This window comes from Chelonia mydas, chromosome 7, assembly GCF_015237465.2.
Source record: "Chelonia mydas isolate rCheMyd1 chromosome 7, rCheMyd1.pri.v2, whole genome shotgun sequence".
Taxonomy (NCBI): domain Eukaryota; kingdom Metazoa; phylum Chordata; order Testudines; family Cheloniidae; genus Chelonia; species Chelonia mydas.
In genome coordinates, this window is record NC_057853.1 from 28,950,463 (window position 1) to 28,967,432 (window position 16,970).

Here is a 16,970-nt window from a genome sequence, read left to right on the forward strand (position 1 = left end):
ATGCACTGGTGGGCTGCACAGCCCCCAGCCCTGCCCTTCTCTGGCTCCAGGGGCTCCCAGAATGGGGGGTGTCCGGGGCAGCAGCGGGACAGTGCTCCTAGAGCTGCCAAGGCAGGAATAATGCCCCCCGGGTGGCAGGGCCAGGAGCCAGGGCCCTAGGGGTGCCAGGTTTGCAACAAAGATCAACGGGTCATGGGCAGTTGGGGATAAGATGGACAGCTCAGGGGGCTGAAATACCCTCTGACCCCCCCCCATCCCACGTCCCAACACATGCACCAGGTAAATATGCCCCCCCCCCCTTGTGCAAGAAGCAGCTAGAGCTGCAGCCTCAGCGCACAAACTCCAGGACGGGCATCAGGGCAACAGGGCAGTTAAGCAGATTTAAAGTGGAACCTTTCCACGCTAGGGGGGCTGGCTCCAATCCAGCCCTGGGGCAGGGGGCCTGGGAATGAGACAGGGGGCCTTTCCCCTCCCGGGGGTGCCAGTTCTGGTCTGGATCCACCTTGTGTAAGGCATGTTTGCAGGATCTCAGCCCAGTTCTCCACAGGACACACACACAGCCCTGCCCGTGGGCACTAACCCGCCCCTCGCCGGCAACCCCAGCACTGGGGCTAGGCAGCTAAACAAGCCACCTTGGGAGTAAGAGGTGCAGCGGCAGGGAGAGCAGGGCGGGGGGCTCTTCAGGGCTCCCCCCGAATCAGACTCCAGGATGAATCTCCAGCAGATTTTCGGGGTATAAAGCGAGAACACGGTGCTGTGTTTCCCCTCCGGGGGCTGAGCACGGACTCTTGGGGTTTTGCCCCAGAGGGAAGTGGGGTCTAATGGGTTAGAATGGGGGCTGGGCATCAGGCATCCTGGGTTCAATTCCTGGCTCTGCCCCTGGCGTGAGTGAGTGATTTCCTCTCTCCAGTGCTCCGTCCTTCTGCGGGGGCTGAGCTGGCTCTGTTCATGTTCCCAGAGAGGCTGAAGCCAGCAGGACAGTGGTCTGGACTGCTTGGGGCCATGCAGTGTCTAGGCAGGGATGGGGAAGCCCTGGGCCTTGACAGGGCTCAGCGAGGGCTTGACTAAGGGCTCTAACCTTCCTGTTCTGCACCACCCGTGCACCGTTTGACCTGCACTCCAGGAAAGCAGGCCCTGGGCCCCACGGAGCCAGTGCGGAAGCTCAAGATGCACCTGCATCTGTCAGTCCCTCAATAAACCCTAATGCTTCCATCAGCAGCTGTGTCTGTCATTCTTACTGCGCAGGCCTGGAGGGCTGACCCCCGTGCTCCAGGGCAGTGGTAGGTGGTGCTGTGATGGAGGGAGCAGGACGGGCTCAGTAGGGAGCACGTGCCCCTTGCAGTCAGTGCTGGCCCCAAAGTCTGAGTCCAGGGGGCCGAGCTCAGGGCTGGGATAGCAGTGGCTGCAGGCTGGCAGTGAGGGGCATCAGCAGGGCTGCTATATCAGTTGGCTCCATTTCCCGGGCTGCCCTGTACTGCTCGCTCCATGCCCCAGAGCAGATCAGCTCATGGCTCCAGCACCCATAGGCAAGGCACTTGAGCAGTTTAGCCCATCTGCTCCTGCCAGAGTGGCTCGTGCTACCCCCAGGCCTTGGAGCTGCCACTCACTCTTAAAGGGCCCTGCCCCAGGAGGGTCTGCAATAGAGTCTCTGCAGGTCCTGGGCAGTGCTGAGTGCCAGTTGCCTCTGGGGTGGGGCATGGGGGCTGTTCACACAGGACTCCCTCACCTGGTGCTGAGACGCAGCAGCGGGCTACCTGCATGCGCACACAGCACAGTTCATGCCATGACCAGCCGTACCCTAGTCTGGGCTTAGCTCCTCCAGCAGGGGACTCCCCCACCACCACCACCTTGCACACGCGCACGCGCACACGCGCACACAGAGCCTGGCTCATCCCCTCCAGAAGTAGGTAGCACAGCCACATACCCAGACTCTGCTGTGGGTTTGTGTCCCTTTATTCACTGTCAGGCTCACTCCAGCCAGGCCTCCCTGGGCATGCACCATTTAACCACCAGCCCCTTGGCACAGCCTCAGGGAGAGAGGGGTGCCAGGGCAGAATAGATACCCTGCGGGGGAGGTTTGAGAGGAAATTAAACTATCCCCCAGCCTCACTCTGCCATGGGGGTCACAGCCTTGGGGAGGGAGGGGTGAGGCACCGACCCCACAGTATCAAGGTCCTCCAGCTATCAGGGATTTAGGGCAGCCCCAGTCACCTCCAAAGGAAGCTCCAGCCCCTCCTGCACATCTGGCACATCTGGGGAAGGCTGCCCCCTGCCCTAGGCTCCCCCTTTGCACAGGTCTGTCAATGTCCCTGTCCCAGCCCTGGGCTCAGTCTAACCTCTGGAATCCAATTCCACGCACAGGAGCTGAGATCAGAATCCAGCCCTGACCCCGTAGCCCTCAGGGGGTGACTGGATCTACACCCGGAGAGCTGAGCGCACACACTGGTTTTGCTGCGACGTGGCTCCCCTTGTTCTACCTCAGCCAGGGCCTGTGTGCCACGAGCACTGGGGTCCCCGGGGCAGGGGAGGGGGGTTCAGTTGTTCCCCGGGGGTAACTTCGTTGCTCTCCTCCTGTCTCCAGGCACCCATCCACGCTCCTGGCCGTGCACCGAGTTCATAGAGGCGTCCCAGCCGCTGTGCCCGGGGTGCCCTGTGGGGGACACGTCTCCCCACTGCGCATGATGATCACCGGAAAGTAGAGGGCGTCGTGGTAGCAGGGTGGATTCCCCAGGGGCTGCCTCTCTGCCCCGCCCCCGCTCAGGCTGCGGAAGATGCCGCGGCCCAGCGAGAAGCGGCTGCGGCTGAAGGGCAGGCGGGCGTAGAGGGCCCGGGTGCCGCAAGAGGGGAGCGAGTTGCTGCTCAGCGTGCGACGGCAGCGCTGCCAGCCCCGTAGGTAAGCCCCGCCTGCCATGACCGCATCCATCAGCACCGCCTCTGAGTAGCTGGGCACCAGCTGGCGGTTGGAGCAGATGTGCCACTCCAGCTCCGTCATGTCCACCGTGGCCACGCGTGGGATGGGGCGGCCGTAGCCAGGGGGCTCCAGGGAGCCGGGCCCGTCCTCGGTACCGAAGAGCTTCTCCACGTGGTAGTGCACGTTGGCCGTGCGGTACCCGGCCAGCACCCGCAGCGGCCAGGACAGAAGCGCCAGCGAGGCTGCCCAGAAGGCCCAGCGCCGGGCGAACCAGGGAGGGCGCCCTGGCTCAGGGAAGACCATCAGCTGCTCCTGGAAGTTGACATCCTGCAGCCGCATGCCCTCTCGTGCCTCCAGGTAGTCGTCCAGCCCCTCGTTCTGGCCGAAGAAGCGTGCCCGCTGTGCCAGGTAGGCAGCCTCGGCCCGAGCGCTGGCGAAGCTGAAGCACTTGGTGAAGCGCAGGCGCGTGGCCGGGTGCTCAGCCAGGCCCAGCAGCTCCTTGGAGATGTCGCGCACGCCGTGGGCCGTGTAGTCAAAGTGGCTCTCGGCCACGTGGGTGTTGACCCGCTCGTGGTACACCTGGGTGGTGGTGTAGGCATCGCCATTGCGATAGCGGGTCACCTGGCGCGTCCGGCGGACGTAGTGGTAGCTCACCGCCTTCCACCACACGCAAGGCGCTGCCTGCTGCATGCGCTGCACCAGCTGGTGCACGCTGGCCGTGCTGGCCCGGGGCTGGCGCCGGGCCTGGGCAAAGCAGTGCCAGCATTCTACCAGGTAGAGCAGGTACAGCATGGCCAGGAAGGCCAGCGGGATGTAGAGATAGCCATCGGAGCAGGGGCTGGCGTGATAGACAGTGGAGGTTCCCCGGGCTGCTCCATCAAAGGCCAGGCGGGTGACGGTGGACAGGTGGCACCAGGCCACGGCACCAAAGCAACCATACATCAGCAAGGTGAGCAGGAGGCACCGCCAGTGTGACTCCCGCCACAGGGAGCTGCTCAGGGACTGCTTGAGGGGGCGCTGCTGCTCCAGGGAGAGAGAAACACAGTTAGTGGGGAAAAGCGCTGTGTCCCTTTCCCTGTCCCCTCGCCCTGAGGCTGGATCAGCGTCCATGCCCCGCAACAGGGGAAGGTCCCGTTTCCTTTCCTCCCACGCCCGCCAGTCCCCCCTGAGCAGCCCAGAGCTGCTGCCCCCTGGAGAGGAAAGGCCGCATGTCCCCTACCCTGCCCTCCAACCTCCAACCATCGAAAGGGCTGGCCCAGGCCAGACAGCACTAGCCAATCAGGATGCCCGTGAGCAGGCTCTTGGCTGGAAAGGGGATGGCCCCTCTGGCACAAGGCCCAGCTGTGCCCACAGCGAGCATCTAATCCGCCCCCACCCGCCTTCCACCTCAACAGCATCTCGTGGGCACCAGGCAAAGTGCCAACTACAAATGGACTCCCGGGGGCAGGGCAGGGCTAGGGATGCAGATGCATCAGCACCAATGAGCTCACTGGGGGATGGGAAGGCTCAGGGCCAAATTAACCACCCGACTTTACCCCCTATGTCCCTCCCGCTCCCAGAGCTGGGTTTAGAACCCTGGAGTCCTGGCTTCCACCCCCACTGCTTTGGCCCATTAGATCCCACCCTGAACTGGGCCTGGAGCCCAGGAGTCCTGGACCTCTGCTCACCTCTAACTGCCTAGCCCCCACTTGCCTCCCAGGCCCAAGGACAGAACCCAGGAGTCCTGGTTCCTACCGCCCCCTGCTTTAGACCTCAGGCCTCTCCTGGAATTGAGAACTGAACCCAGGAGTCGGGGCTGCCAACACCCCAGCCCCCATTCTCTGCCACTGGACCCGCAACCTCCCAGAGCTGGGAATGGAGGGGTGGGCCCAGGGATGTGAGGGGGGGAGACGCAGGGATCGAAACTGCCCAGAACTAGCCAAAGCAGGACTGCCCCGCACGTCTCCTCCTGCCTCTGCGATTACCCCCCCCCTCCCCAAGTGTTCCCTGCAGGACTGGCGGGGACGGAGAAAACAAGCGCTCCCCACCCCACCCTTGGCCCGGGGGGATGCCAGCCCCAGCAAGCCCTCCCCCCATCTCTGCCTTTGTCCCGATCGAGCCCCTCACGGTCCCTCCCCCTCCCCCCACACCCAGCCCCAGCAAGAGACGCCGCCACCAGCCCCAGCCGCTCTGCTGCAATGCAGAGCCCGGCACCCGACCCGCCTCCCCGCGACGGGCCCGACAGCAGCCCCCACACCCCGGGCCAACGGGGTCCCCCAGGCCCGATCCAGCCCCGGTGATTCCGGTGCATCGTCCCTCCACATGGTAACGAGTTACCGAAATGCCGGGGGAACGGAGCGGGGGAATCGCCGTGACCCCCACGTCCACAGCCCCATACACCCCAACCCCGCCTGTCTCCCCGTACCCCCAGCCCCGCCTACCCCCAGCCCCCACCTCCCATCCCCCCAACGCTGCCTACCCCCCAACTCACACGCAAACACACCCCCACGCCCTGCCTGTCTGTCCTGGGTGGGGGGGAGTTCCCAGCAGCGCTTCCCCCCCCGCAACTAGCCCCTGGGGGGAGAGCACCCCACCCCTTGCGCGTGGGGGTCCAGGATCGGGCCCAGCGCTCACCTCCTCCCGGTGCGGGTCCCCCGCGGCGGGCGGGCCGGGCAGCGCCCCCTCGCCGAGCATGGCTGTTGCTGGGGGCTGCGGCAGCCGGGATCGCGGGCACCATGGCGGGGTCAGACCCAGCGCGCCCCGGCCCGAGCGCGGAGCCGCCTCCCCGCCTGGTGCATCTTCTGCGCCCCGCTCCGATTGCTCCGTGCGCCTGCTCCGCCTCCCCCGGCGGGGCCCTGCCCGCGGCGCCGGGGCCGCCTCCCTCCTGCCCCGGTGCCCAGCTTCCCCTGCCCAGCACTGCTCCCCGGCTACACCATCGCCCCCGGTTCCGCAGCCCTACTCCCGTGCGCCCAGGCGCCCCATCGCAGAGCCCCCCCACATCCACCCTCCGCCGCCTCCAGTGCACCCAGGTGCCCACCTCCCCTGCCACCCAACCCAGGGCCCTGATGTGCCCTGCACCCCAGTGCTACCTGCACATCCTACATGCATGTGTCCCCTGAACCCCCACTCCTCACCCCCCAGTGCAACCCACACCTCCTGTCCCTGCACTTCACCCCCTGTGCCCTATGCTACCTGCATGTGCCCCCAGAACCCCCATACCTCACCCCCTCAGTGCGACCCACATATCATGCTCCTAATTGACCCTCTTCCCCCAGCCCAGGTGCCATCCTGCAACCCCCCAATCTGTGCCTCCTGCTTCTACCAACCTGCACCCCCCTGACACCATCCCCAGTGCCTCCTGCCCCCCCTCCGTGCCTACAATCCCCACTCCCCTTGCTCTCCAATACCCTTAGGGGTGCAAGGTGTCTCAGCTCTGCATTACCAAAGTCCGACTATGCCTCCTTCCTTTCCCCTTTCCCCCCCCCCCCCCCGACCCCCATGTTGTTGCATTTTGGAGATGGTCCCTAAGATGGATAGGAATTCAGTTCCCCCTAATGCCCCTGGCAGAATGGCTGGTCCTGACTGCCCATGGACTCCATTGCTCAGGTAAGAGAAGTGAGACTGGCTCCACTGCCCTCCCCCCAGGCCTCCTCTCCATCTCTCCCTGCAGCTCCCATGGTGCCAGGACAAGGGGGCAGTGCCCAGGCAAGGGAGCCCCTATCTCAGAGAACGTGTGCAGCATGCAAGACTTCCTTGTGCAGTGTGCAAAGAACTAGATTCCCTGGAGACTGGCATGAGAGTCAGTGGGTGAGCTGCAGAACTCCCTGCCACAGGATTTATGGATGGGAGATTCAAAGGCCAGAAGGGCCTGTTCTCATCCTCCATCCTGACTCCTGAATCACTCAGGCTGGGTACTTCCCCACACCGATCCCTGCACCCCACCCAGAGCTGCTGGCTAAGCTGGAGTTGAGCTTTTAGAGAGACACCCAGTTTGGATTGAAAGACCACACTTGATGGAGAACCCCCTTCCCCCATCCCTGGGGCAGTTGTTCCAAGGGTGAGTCCCCTCTCCCTGTTGAACATGTGTCCCTCGGTTCCAGGCTAAATGTGTCGGGCGCTGGCTCCCAGCCCTTGGCTCTTGCTCAGCTTTTGTCTGTGACATTAATGAGCCCCCAGCTCCAAGAAATCTCCCTGTGGAGGTGCTGAAAGGCCAGGATTGAGCCCCTTTGGTACCTTCTCTGGGATAAACTAAATGCAGCTCCATCAGACTCTCCTTGCAAGGCAGGTCCTCCAGGCCTCGGATCCTTCTTGTGGTTCTTCTCTGAGGCTCCCCTTGATTTGTCACCAGCCTTTGGAAGAGTGGTAACTGGATGTGGGTGTAAGATCCAATCTCGGTCTCACCAGTGCTGTGTGCTGTAGAGGGGATTCACCTCCCAGCTCCTGCTCCATGTCCCTCAGACATGCCAGGATCACACTGACCCTCATACCAACAGTATGGCACTGGGAGCTCCTGCTCAGCTGATTTGCACCAGCACTGATGAGTCCCTGCAATCCTGGATACAGCCCCCAGCCCGTGCTGTGGTCAGGGCTCTCCAGCCAGGCATTGTGGAGTCATGCCTGCTATTAGGCGAAGGTTCAACTGGTCCAAAAGGGACGGTGAGTTAAGCAAGTCACTTTACTCAAAACCCTGTAATCTTGGGACTCCAGGAACTGGCACTTTACATAGACCCCTCTGGGGCATCCTCTCAGCAGGTGGAAATTGACCAGGCTCCACTGAAGTCACCAGCGTGGGGATGACTTTCACGCACTGAGAATCTACTACCAGTAGCGAATAACTCCACCTGCAATTGGGGCCAGCCAATTGGGCCGTGTGAGGGTGGGAGTCAGTGGCCCAAAGTGGGGGTGTGCTTTGGGGTGCAGATGGGGCCCAATGGGCTTAGTCTCCCAGTGATCCATGGTATTTGACTAATTCCTGCAGGCTCTGTTTTTAAAAATGTGCTAAATTGTTATTCAGATATGAACTCTCCCCATCCCCCCCATCTGTGGCCAGCAAAAACCTCATTGGTGGCTGCCTCAGGCTCCTCCGCTTCTCTGTGTACTTATTGTTCCAATTCCCCACAATTACATCAGGATCCTCACACCAATTGCTATTGGCCAGTAGCTGAGTGCACCTTCCCCAGGGTATTGTGCAGGGGAGGCGTGCACTCATATGCCTGATATTTTCCTGGCTCTGCAGGTGTACCTGACAGAGCTGTGGGATGTACAGCAGACTCGGGGGCAGGAGAGGGGTCGCTGTTGACTCTGGAAAAAGCCTTGGTGGTCATAGTGGATAAGCAGCTGAGCATAAGCTCCCAGTGTGATGAAATCCTTTGATGCACAAACAAGGCAATCTCAGGTAGGAGAAGAGAGGCTCCGTTACCTCTGTATGTGTCAGGGCCGGGGGTGCGACCACTGCTGGAATCCTGTGTCCAGTTGTGGTGTCCACAATTCAAGAAGGATCAGGTTCATAAATTGGAGAGGGGTCAGGGAAGAGCCACAAGAATGATTAAAGAATTGAAAATGTGCCTTAGATGAGAGACTCCAGAAGCTGAACCTGCACACCGTAACAAAGAGCAGGTTAAGAGGTGGCCCGATCACAGTCTATATGTACCTACATGGGGAATGGAAATTTAACAACGAGATTTTAAATCCAGCAGACAGAGATCTAACATCCAATGGCTGGAAACTGAACTGACACAGAGCCAGACTGGAAAGAAGGCATAATTTTTTTTTACCAGCGAGGGTAGTTAATCATTGGAGCAACTTCCCAAGGCTCATGGTGGAGTCTTCATCAGACAACTTTTAAATCAAGAATCAATGTTTTTTCCCCCCCTCAAGTAGCTGCTCTAGTTCAAACAGGAATTAATTCAGGACAGTCCTGTGGTCTGTCACATGCAGGAGGACAGACCAGATGACCACAATGGTCCCTTCTGGCCTTGACATCTGTGACTGTATGTGCAGTGCGGGGGGCACTGGTTGGCAGTAGCCACTAACCTCTGTACAGAGCATGGATCTAGTATGCAGAACCCTGGCTGAGCTACTCCCTCGCCCGCTCTGCTTGCCCCTTCGCAACTGCTGGCCCCCGCCCCCACACTCCTGGCACGTAGAGCTTCATCCGCAGTAAACACGCATGCGCGACTCCCTGCTGCCACACATCCTACCCTCTCACTTCTCATTGGAGCAACTGGGTCTGGATTGATATCTCCTGAGCCAATCAGTGTGACCGTTTGTCCAATCCACGTGCGCCGGCGACCAATCGGAAGTGGGGAGCGTGTGGCCGGGGACGTGGCCGCTGCCGGGTCTCAGGGTCCGGTACGAGGCGCCCGCAGCGAACGAAGGGCCCGTGAAAGCGCCCGTGGGGGGGGGCCCCGCAGCTCATTGTTATTCATACCCACAAAGCCCCGCGGAGGCCGGCCGCGCGCTGAGCCCGCCATGGCCTATCACCAGGGCTACGGGGGGCAAGGTGAGTGCGGGGCGCGCCTCTCCTGAGGGCTGGGCCAGTGGGGGGCTGCGGGGCCGTTCTCCCCCCCCCCTTCCCGGTCCCCGGTGCTGCCTCCCTCGGGAGGCCCCGGGCCAGCGCCAGCCCCTGCCAGGCTGGTGTCTCCGCCGCGGCCTCCAGCCGCCCCCGGGCTCGCGGCGTCGGGTTCCCGCCGCTCCGGGCTCCCCTGGCCCCGCGCGTGGGCAGCTGTGGGGGCTGGACCCCAGCGGGCACTCGGGGGTCTCTCCGGGGCTGGGGCAGGGAGCCTCAGGGCGGTTTGGGGGCAGCGCCCGGGGTAATGGGGCTCAGCCTCCTGACACCGTCCAGGGCCCGGCAGGAGCTGGGGTGGGGGGACCCCAGGCCCTGTGTGGGGAGGGGCGATGCCAAGGGCCAGGCCTGCTGTGATGTGGCGTGAGTTAGTTACACGGTAGAATGGCCCCCCCACCCGCCCCAAGTCGGGAAGAAAAGACCAGCGTGTCCCTATTTCCCAGCGGCGTCCCATTCGCCGCTCCCCGCCAAGGCGCTTAGACACCAGGAGTGAGTCTTGATCTTCTCTTTGAGAAGCTGAGCAGCTGGAGCTCTTAAAGTCTTCGAGTGAGAGACTTCGTTCTTCAGCCCCCAAGTCGCTTTGACGGCTCCTTTCTGCACCCTCTTCCGTTTTTCAAGCTGTGGCCCCAGAACCAGATGCCCTGTTCCAGTAAGGGTCTACCCAGTGCTGTGTGCTCCTACCTACACCTACTCTGGTTACAGATTGGGTGACTCCAAGGGTCACCTTGGTCCTCATTGCCACAACATGGCACTGGGAGCTCATAGTCAGTTGCTTGTCCACTTTGACCCCTGGATCCTGTCCAGAGTCCCTGCTCTCCAGGAGACAGTCCCAGCTCGGTTGGCACGGCCTGACCCCCTTGTTCTTAGATGGGTTGCCAATTTTGGCTGTATTAAAATATAGTGTGTCTGAATGGGCCCTGCTCCCCAATCGATTCAGCTCGCTTCATATGACAGCCCTGGCCCAGTCATTGTTTATCAATCTACATGTTGTCTGCACATCTGATCAACGTTGATTTTATATGGATTGCAGGCTCCAAGCACCGAGTCCGGGGCCCCATTGTCCCTCCTGCCCCGGACCCCCACCAGCTCTTCGATGACACCAGTGCTGGTTTCCCACATGCACAAGGCACTCCCGCCTCAGGAATCGACATGGGCTTCAACACCCTACTGGCTGACCCAATGGCTAACGTGGCCGTGGCGTATGGCTCCTCCATCGCCAGCCAGAGCAAGGACATTGTCCACAAGGAGGTACGGGAGGGACAAGACCCAGACCCCTGCATTGCACAGGGCTAGAATGGAGGGGGCTGGGCAGATTGGGGGTGTTGAATGCTCTGCAGCCCCTGGAGTCTGCATACCCTGCCCCCCCATGGTCGGGAGAGTCCTCCCCTATGTGGCAGTACCCCCTCTGCTGGGCAGAGGGAACTGAGTCTCCATGGTCCTTTCACAAAAGGGAGCACGGTCTGCTTGTTAAAGTGAGGGGTCTGGAAGTCAGGACTCCTGGGTTCCTTTCTCAGCTCTGGGAGGCGAGTGGACCTCGGGGGCCAGGATTCCTGGGTTATATACCTGGTGGTGGTAGGGGAGTGGGATCTAGTGGATTAGAGCCAGGATGGGCTGGGAGCCAGGACTCCAGGGTTCCCTTCCTGTCTCTTTGCCTCAGTTTCTTGTCTATAAATTGGATCTGGCCCGCACAGGAGAAGGGGGAGGTGTCGCTAGTTGACTAGTGATGGGCTTTGTCCTGCCAGGATGCCCCAAGCGCAGTAAGCCCCTGTCACACACATCCCATTTTGCCCAGTGCAGTAATCTCCTTGTGCAGCCTGGTGTGATTAGTCCTCCATTATGCCCCATAGCATGACCCCCTGCTCTTCCTGGCACAGTAAGTCCCAAGTCCCCTTTCTGGTTCCATAACCCGTCTCTCTCCCTGCACAGATCCACAGGTTCATGTCCGTGAACAGGCTCAAATATTTTTTCGCCGTGGACACTGCCTACGTGACCAAGAAGCTGGCACTGCTGCTCTTCCCGTATGCACACCAGGTACGGGACGCCCTTGCCGTACATCCTGATGCAGAAGCTGTGGGGTTGAGAGTCATGACTCCTGGGTTCTCTCCCCAGCTCTGGGAGGGGAATGGGATCAAGTGGGATAGAGGAGCATGGGCTGAGAGCCAGGACTCGTGGGTTCTATTTGCAGTTCTGGGAGGAGATTGTGGTTCAGTGGGATACTGGGGGGGATGATGGGGGGTTTGCCTGGGAAACCAGGACTCTTGGGTTCTAGTCCGGGTTCTGCCATTGGTTCAATTGCATGATGATGATGTCTGTGCCTCAGTTTCCCCTGCTTAATGGATAAGGATCTGCAAGGCTTAGAGGCAGTATCTAATCACTCTCCCTTCTCTTTAGAACTGGGAGGTTCGGTACAGCAGGGACACACCCCTGACACCCCGGCAGGACATCAACGCACCCGACCTGTACATCCCCAGTGAGTATGATCAAGCAAATAGTGATGGGGAAGGGGCCTCTCCTCCTAGCCCAGGTTAGTCAGGTCTGATGCCCTCCACTCTCAGGCCATTCACCCACAGCCCCAGGGGCCAGGGCCTGATGACCCTTCTCCTAGGACTGGTAGCTAGGGTCTAAGGGACCCCCCGTTTCTGTCTGTATGTAGTGCGAGAGAGAGAGCAGTTGGGAGGTGTCAGAGAGAGAGGGTGTGTACGGGAATGAAAGGATGGTGGAGCGCATGAATGGGGGCGGGGGTCAGTGGACAGACTGCCCGGTCAGTTAGGCAGACAGACATAGCTAGCACTGTCCCCTGGGAGGCTGATCCCCTCCCCTCACATTCCCTGTCCTCTGTGGGTTGTGTTTTCCCCTTAGTGGAAGCTCTAGCTCATGCTTCATCTGTGTCTCTATTTCAGCCATGGCCTTTATCACCTACATCCTGTTGGCCGGCATAGCCCTGGGCCTGCAGCAAAGGTGAGTCCTGCTTCCCTGGAGCCACCAAAACTCTGAGCCCACCTTTCTCCCACAGACTTTGTCAGAGGCGCTCTCCCCTTGCAGGCAGCGCTGACCCCAATGCCCTAGCACAGTGGGTCCTTTGTTCCAGTGATTCCCAGGTGTGGAGGATCCACCTGGTGTTTTCCTCAAAAGCTGAGGTGTGAACCCAGGTGTCCTCCTAGCCAGGTTCCAGATTGGGTGACTCTACCTATCTCTAAATCCCTGCTACAGTTTCTGTCAGTTGCAGGATTCTCCCCCACTTCCTCTCTCAAACTCAGGTGTAGCTTTGCTATGTGCTGGTAAACAGTCCCTGCACCCCACTCCAGAGGTGGCTGCGTCTCAATGCCAGGCAAGGGATCCCTGTATAAATAGCACCTGCACCCCACCCCAGAGGCAGAAGTTAAAGCTGATTTGCTATCATGGTTCCTTGGCAGGTTCTCCCCGGAGGTGCTGGGCATGTGCGCCAGCACTGCCTTTGTGTGGGTCGTTATCGAGGTCCTCGCCCTGCTGCTGAGTCTGTACCTAGTGACAGTGCAGAGCGACCTCACGCCCTTTGACCTGCTCGCCTACAGTGGGTACAAATATGTGGGGTGAGTCTGCACACAGGACAGCCCTGCTGCCGCAAGCCAGCTGGGCAGGCAGCAGTGCCAGGCAACTCCCAGGGATGGAGGTTCAAGGCTACAAATGTGGGGCAGAGGTTACAGAAAACTAATTTTTTGTTTTCATTAAATTATTTTCATTTCAGCCTAATTATCTAAATTTTTAATGGAAAATTTCAGTATTTTGGCAAAAATTTAAATTTTCATAATATTTCAGTTTTGCTCAAAAATTTTGGGGGAAAAACTGCTGTTAGGGCATCATGGGAGTTATAGTCCTGGAGCCTCAAGCCCCCATTCTCCACTGTGCGAGTTTCCCTTGCACGGACTATATCTCCCATGATGCACCAGTGGGGTGGGCCTTGGGGTTCTGCTGGAATGCGGGGCTGGACCGGGTAATGCTGGGGTGGGGTTGGGGGCTCTGCCAGGGTTGGGATGACTGGATGGGGCGAAGCTGAGAGTGGGTCTGAGGTGTCCAGCTGGGAACGGGGGACTGGGTGGGATGATACTGAGGGTGAGACTGAGGGGTCCCACCAGGGTGAGGGAGCAGGCTGGATGACATGATGCTGGAGTATGGGATCTGGTGCATCTGTGCAGGGAGGGGAGATCTGAGGAGCCCCCTCTCACTGCCTGGCCCTGCCCTCCCCTAATTTCTGTCTCCTCCAGGATGATCCTGGCTGTGCTGGGGGGGCTGCTCTTTGGCAGTGATGGGTACTACGTGGCCCTTGCCTGGACATCCTGTGCCCTCATGTACTTCCTGGTGAGTGCAGGGCCCAATACGGACACCTACAGCCTCTGTAATCTCTAGGGCCAGCCCCTATATAGACACATAGGGCCCCCATAAATCCCTGGGACTAGGCACCCAGGAATGGGGGTTGCTTCCTATAGCAGCTATAGCCCCTGTAACCCCACAGGTTGGAGGTGCTTGGGAGTGGAGAAAGGGGAAGAGCCTCAGAAGTGAGCGAGGCCATGTGGCCCCTGGGCCGTTTGAGGCCCTCCCATTGGGCTAGTCTCCAAGGCCCCGTCCCCACAGGGTGGTATCTGCCAATCCCAGCTGCAGGGCGGTGGCAGCAGTAGCCTTTGAACATGGGGCATCATGGGACTTGGTAATGGCTCCCTCAGCCACAGTAGCTGCAATGTTCAACTCACCCCATGGGGCAGCGCAGTCCCCACAATCCTGAGAGGTGGGGCCCTGGGCATGGGGCTGTGTGAGGAGAGGAGTGGGCATGGATAATTACCAGTTCATCCCCCATGTCTAATGCTGTCTCCCCACAGCTGAGGTGGTGGCAGGGAGAGACAGGGGCAGGTGGGTTACCAGGCCAGGCTCCCCCCTATATCTAATGTTGTCTTTCCCCAGGCACGCTCCCTGCGAATGAAGCTGCACCCATCCCTGGTGCCAGATGGGATGGGGCATCCCAGGGGCGGTGGGCGTGGTCAGACCTATGTCACCCTGGGGGCTGCTGCCTGCCAGCCACTCATCGTCTACTGGCTCACCTTCCACCTGGTCCGCTGAGATGGGACAGCATAGCGCCTGGGGGACAGTCCTTCCCAGACACATGGACTCCTGGGACGCCCCCAGACGTAGAGGCACCCAGGACAACACATCCTGCAATACACAGCTGGCGGGGACCACACACAACCTGAAGCATGGACACCTCAGACCCCCATGCGGGGTCTGGCAGCCAGGACTCCTGGGTTCTATCCCTAATTGGCTGGGTGACCTGAGGCGCGTCCCTTCTCCTGCCTATGCCTCAGTTTCACCCTCATTATGAAGGAGGGATGATAACACTAACCTGCCCTCTGGGACTTCCCCAGCCACATCACCTCGGGTGCAGGGCCCTATCCCCCGACCTCCCTTCTGCTGGTGAGTATTTGGTCCTTCAGTCCCCTGCGGTGGAAAGTAACCCAAAAAAACAGTGTTTCCAGCATATCAGTGTTTTCCTGGAAAACTCCATCAAAACCCAACACTGGGAGAGAGGGAATAAAGAGTCCTGACTAACTAGCAGTCTGTGTGTCAGTGCTGGGCCATGGTGCTAGGGGGAGCTTTACAGCAGGGAGTGGGGCAGTGGCCCAATAGGGGGCACTTTGCCCTTGCAGCCCTGGCCCCAATGCCCAGACATGGTACTAGGCGGGCTGTGCAGCAGGAAGCAGGATGGGGGCTCAGAAGGGGAGCATTCTATCCTTGCAGGCTTTGTGGACCCCTCTACACACAGCACTAGTACAGCTCCCCTCAATCGCAACCTGAAGCCACTCTGCAATTTCTGTCCCATTCATAGAACCATAGATTATATATCACAGAATCATAGATATGTAGGGCCGGAAGAGAGATCTAGACCAGCCTGCTGCTCTGAGGCAGGACTGAGTACACCAGGGATCTTTGGGATCATCTACTCTGACCTGTATGACACAGGCCATGGGACTGAGCTGAATTAATTCCTGTTTGAACTAGAGCAGATATTTTAGAACAAATCCAATCTTGATTTAAAAATTGCCAGTGACGGAGAATCCACCACAATCCTTAGGAAGTTGTTCCATAGTTAATTATTAAATTGTTAAAAACTTGTGCCTTATTTCCAGTCTGAATTTGTCTAACTTCAACTTCCAGCCATTAGATCGTGTTAGACCTTTGTCGGCTAGACTGATGAGCCCTCTGTTATCCAAGTGCTGTTCCCCACTGGGTACTTCTAAAGGGTGACCAAGTAATCCCTTAGCTTTCTCTTTGTTAAGCCAAATAGATCAGACCCCTGGAGTCTCTCACTATGAGGCATGTTCTCTAAGCCTTTAATCATTCTCCTGGCTCTTCTCTGAGCCCTCCAATTTATCAGCATCCCTCTTGCATTATGAACTGGATGCAGGATTCCAGCAGATGCTGCACCAGCGCCACCTACGAAAGTCTTCCCCTATTTATACATCCCAGGATTGCATTAGCCCTTTTGGCCACAGATTCACTTTGGGAGCTCACATTCAGCTGATTATCCACCATGACTCCCCAAGCCCTTTTCAGAGTTACTGCCTCCCAGGATAAAGTCCCCCATCCTGTAAGTGTAACCTACATTCTTTGTTCCTATATGTATAACTTTACATTTTGCCATATTAAATCACATATTGGTTGTTTGCACCCAGCTTACCAGCTCGTTCTGTATCAGTGACTTATCCTTTTCGTTATTCACTAGTCCTCCCATCTTTGTGTCATCTACAGACTTTATCAGCAATTATTTTTTGGTTTCTTCCATGTCATTGCTAAAAATACTAAACAGGATAGTGCCAAAAACCAGTCACTGTGGGACCCTAGTAGAAACATATGCACCCAGTGATGATTTCCTGTTTACAAGTACAACATGAGACAGATCAGTAAGCCAGTTTTTAATCCAGTTAATGTGTGCTGTGGTGATTTAGTATTGATCTGGTTTCTTAAGATAGACTTCTGTAAGTCATTTGCCATGGTACCCCAGGATAAGTGTTTGACATCAACACTCATCTTTGACTCTCAAAAAAATATACCAAGTTATTTTGACAGGCTCTATTTTCCATAACCCTATGTTGATTGGTTTTAATTATACCACACTTCTTTATTAATTGAGTTCTATTGTGTCAGTCATTCCATTATTGTGCCCTGGAATGATGGAGGTGGGAGGTTCATTAGGGTTTGGTATCTTTACAGCTCAGGGTTGAGTGTTTGGCTGTAGGGGGCTTTGAACCCATGTGGGGGACAAGTGCAGGCCCTGCTCCCTGCAGTGCTTAAAGTAGTGTGAAAAAGGAGTTGCGGGAGGAAGAATTTCAAGGCCATTATCTTTGAAAACTCATGGCGCTCAGGGGAGGTCCCAGACGACTGGAAAAAGGCTAATGTAGTGCCCATCTTTAAAAAAGGGAAGGAGGAGGATCCAGGGAACTACAGGCCAGTCAGCCTCACCTCAGTCCCTGGAAAAATCGTGGAGCAGGT

At 58.5% G+C, this 16,970-nt stretch overlaps 2 protein-coding genes across 3 annotated transcripts; one reads left to right on the top strand and one right to left on the bottom strand.

Moving 5' to 3' along the window:
- Positions 1–1,071: 1,071 nt before the first annotated feature.
- Positions 1,072–5,708, bottom strand: TMEM151A (transmembrane protein 151A). Its single transcript, XM_037905272.2, has 2 exons — positions 5,525–5,708; positions 1,072–3,931 (listed from the first exon to the last, which is right to left on the bottom strand). The coding sequence occupies exons 1-2, from the start codon at positions 5,582–5,584 to the stop codon at positions 2,615–2,617; spliced, it is 1,377 nt and encodes a 458-aa protein (XP_037761200.1). The 5' UTR covers positions 5,585–5,708; the 3' UTR covers positions 1,072–2,614.
- Positions 5,709–9,071: 3,363 nt separating this feature from the next.
- On the top strand, positions 9,072–16,152 carry YIF1A (Yip1 interacting factor homolog A, membrane trafficking protein). Of its 2 annotated transcripts, XM_037905277.2 has the most exons (8): positions 9,072–9,392; positions 10,486–10,703; positions 11,382–11,486; positions 11,847–11,925; positions 12,356–12,413; positions 12,869–13,024; positions 13,697–13,790; positions 14,388–16,152. In XM_037905277.2, the coding sequence occupies exons 1-8, from the start codon at positions 9,362–9,364 to the stop codon at positions 14,541–14,543; spliced, it is 897 nt and encodes a 298-aa protein (XP_037761205.1). In that variant the 5' UTR covers positions 9,072–9,361; the 3' UTR covers positions 14,544–16,152. The 2 variants fall into 2 exon arrangements, with proteins under 2 accessions (XP_037761205.1, XP_037761206.1); XM_037905278.2 differs by lacking the exon at positions 12,869–13,024 and having other exon boundaries at positions 9,186–9,392.
- The last annotated feature ends 818 nt before the right edge of the window (positions 16,153–16,970 follow it).

What these genes read in the sequence shown, in the direction of transcription:
- YIF1A (XM_037905277.2), top strand. Translation starts at nt 9,362, where the DNA reads ATGGCCTATCACCAGGGCTACGGGGGGCAAG. An exon ending in TCTTCCCGTATGCACACCAG is followed by an intron (nt 11,487 to 11,846) that starts GTACGGGACGCC and finishes CCTTCTCTTTAG; the next exon opens with AACTGGGAGGTTCGGTACAG. An exon ending in ACCCGACCTGTACATCCCCA is followed by an intron (nt 11,926 to 12,355) that starts GTGAGTATGATC and finishes TCTCTATTTCAG; the next exon opens with CCATGGCCTTTATCACCTAC.
- TMEM151A (XM_037905272.2), bottom strand. Translation starts at nt 5,584, where the DNA reads ATGCTCGGCGAGGGGGCGCTGCCCGGCCCGCCCGCCGCGGGGGACCCG. An exon ending in GGGACCCGCACCGGGAGGAG is followed by an intron (nt 3,932 to 5,524) that starts GTGAGCGCTGGG and finishes TCCCTGGAGCAG; the next exon opens with CAGCGCCCCCTCAAGCAGTC.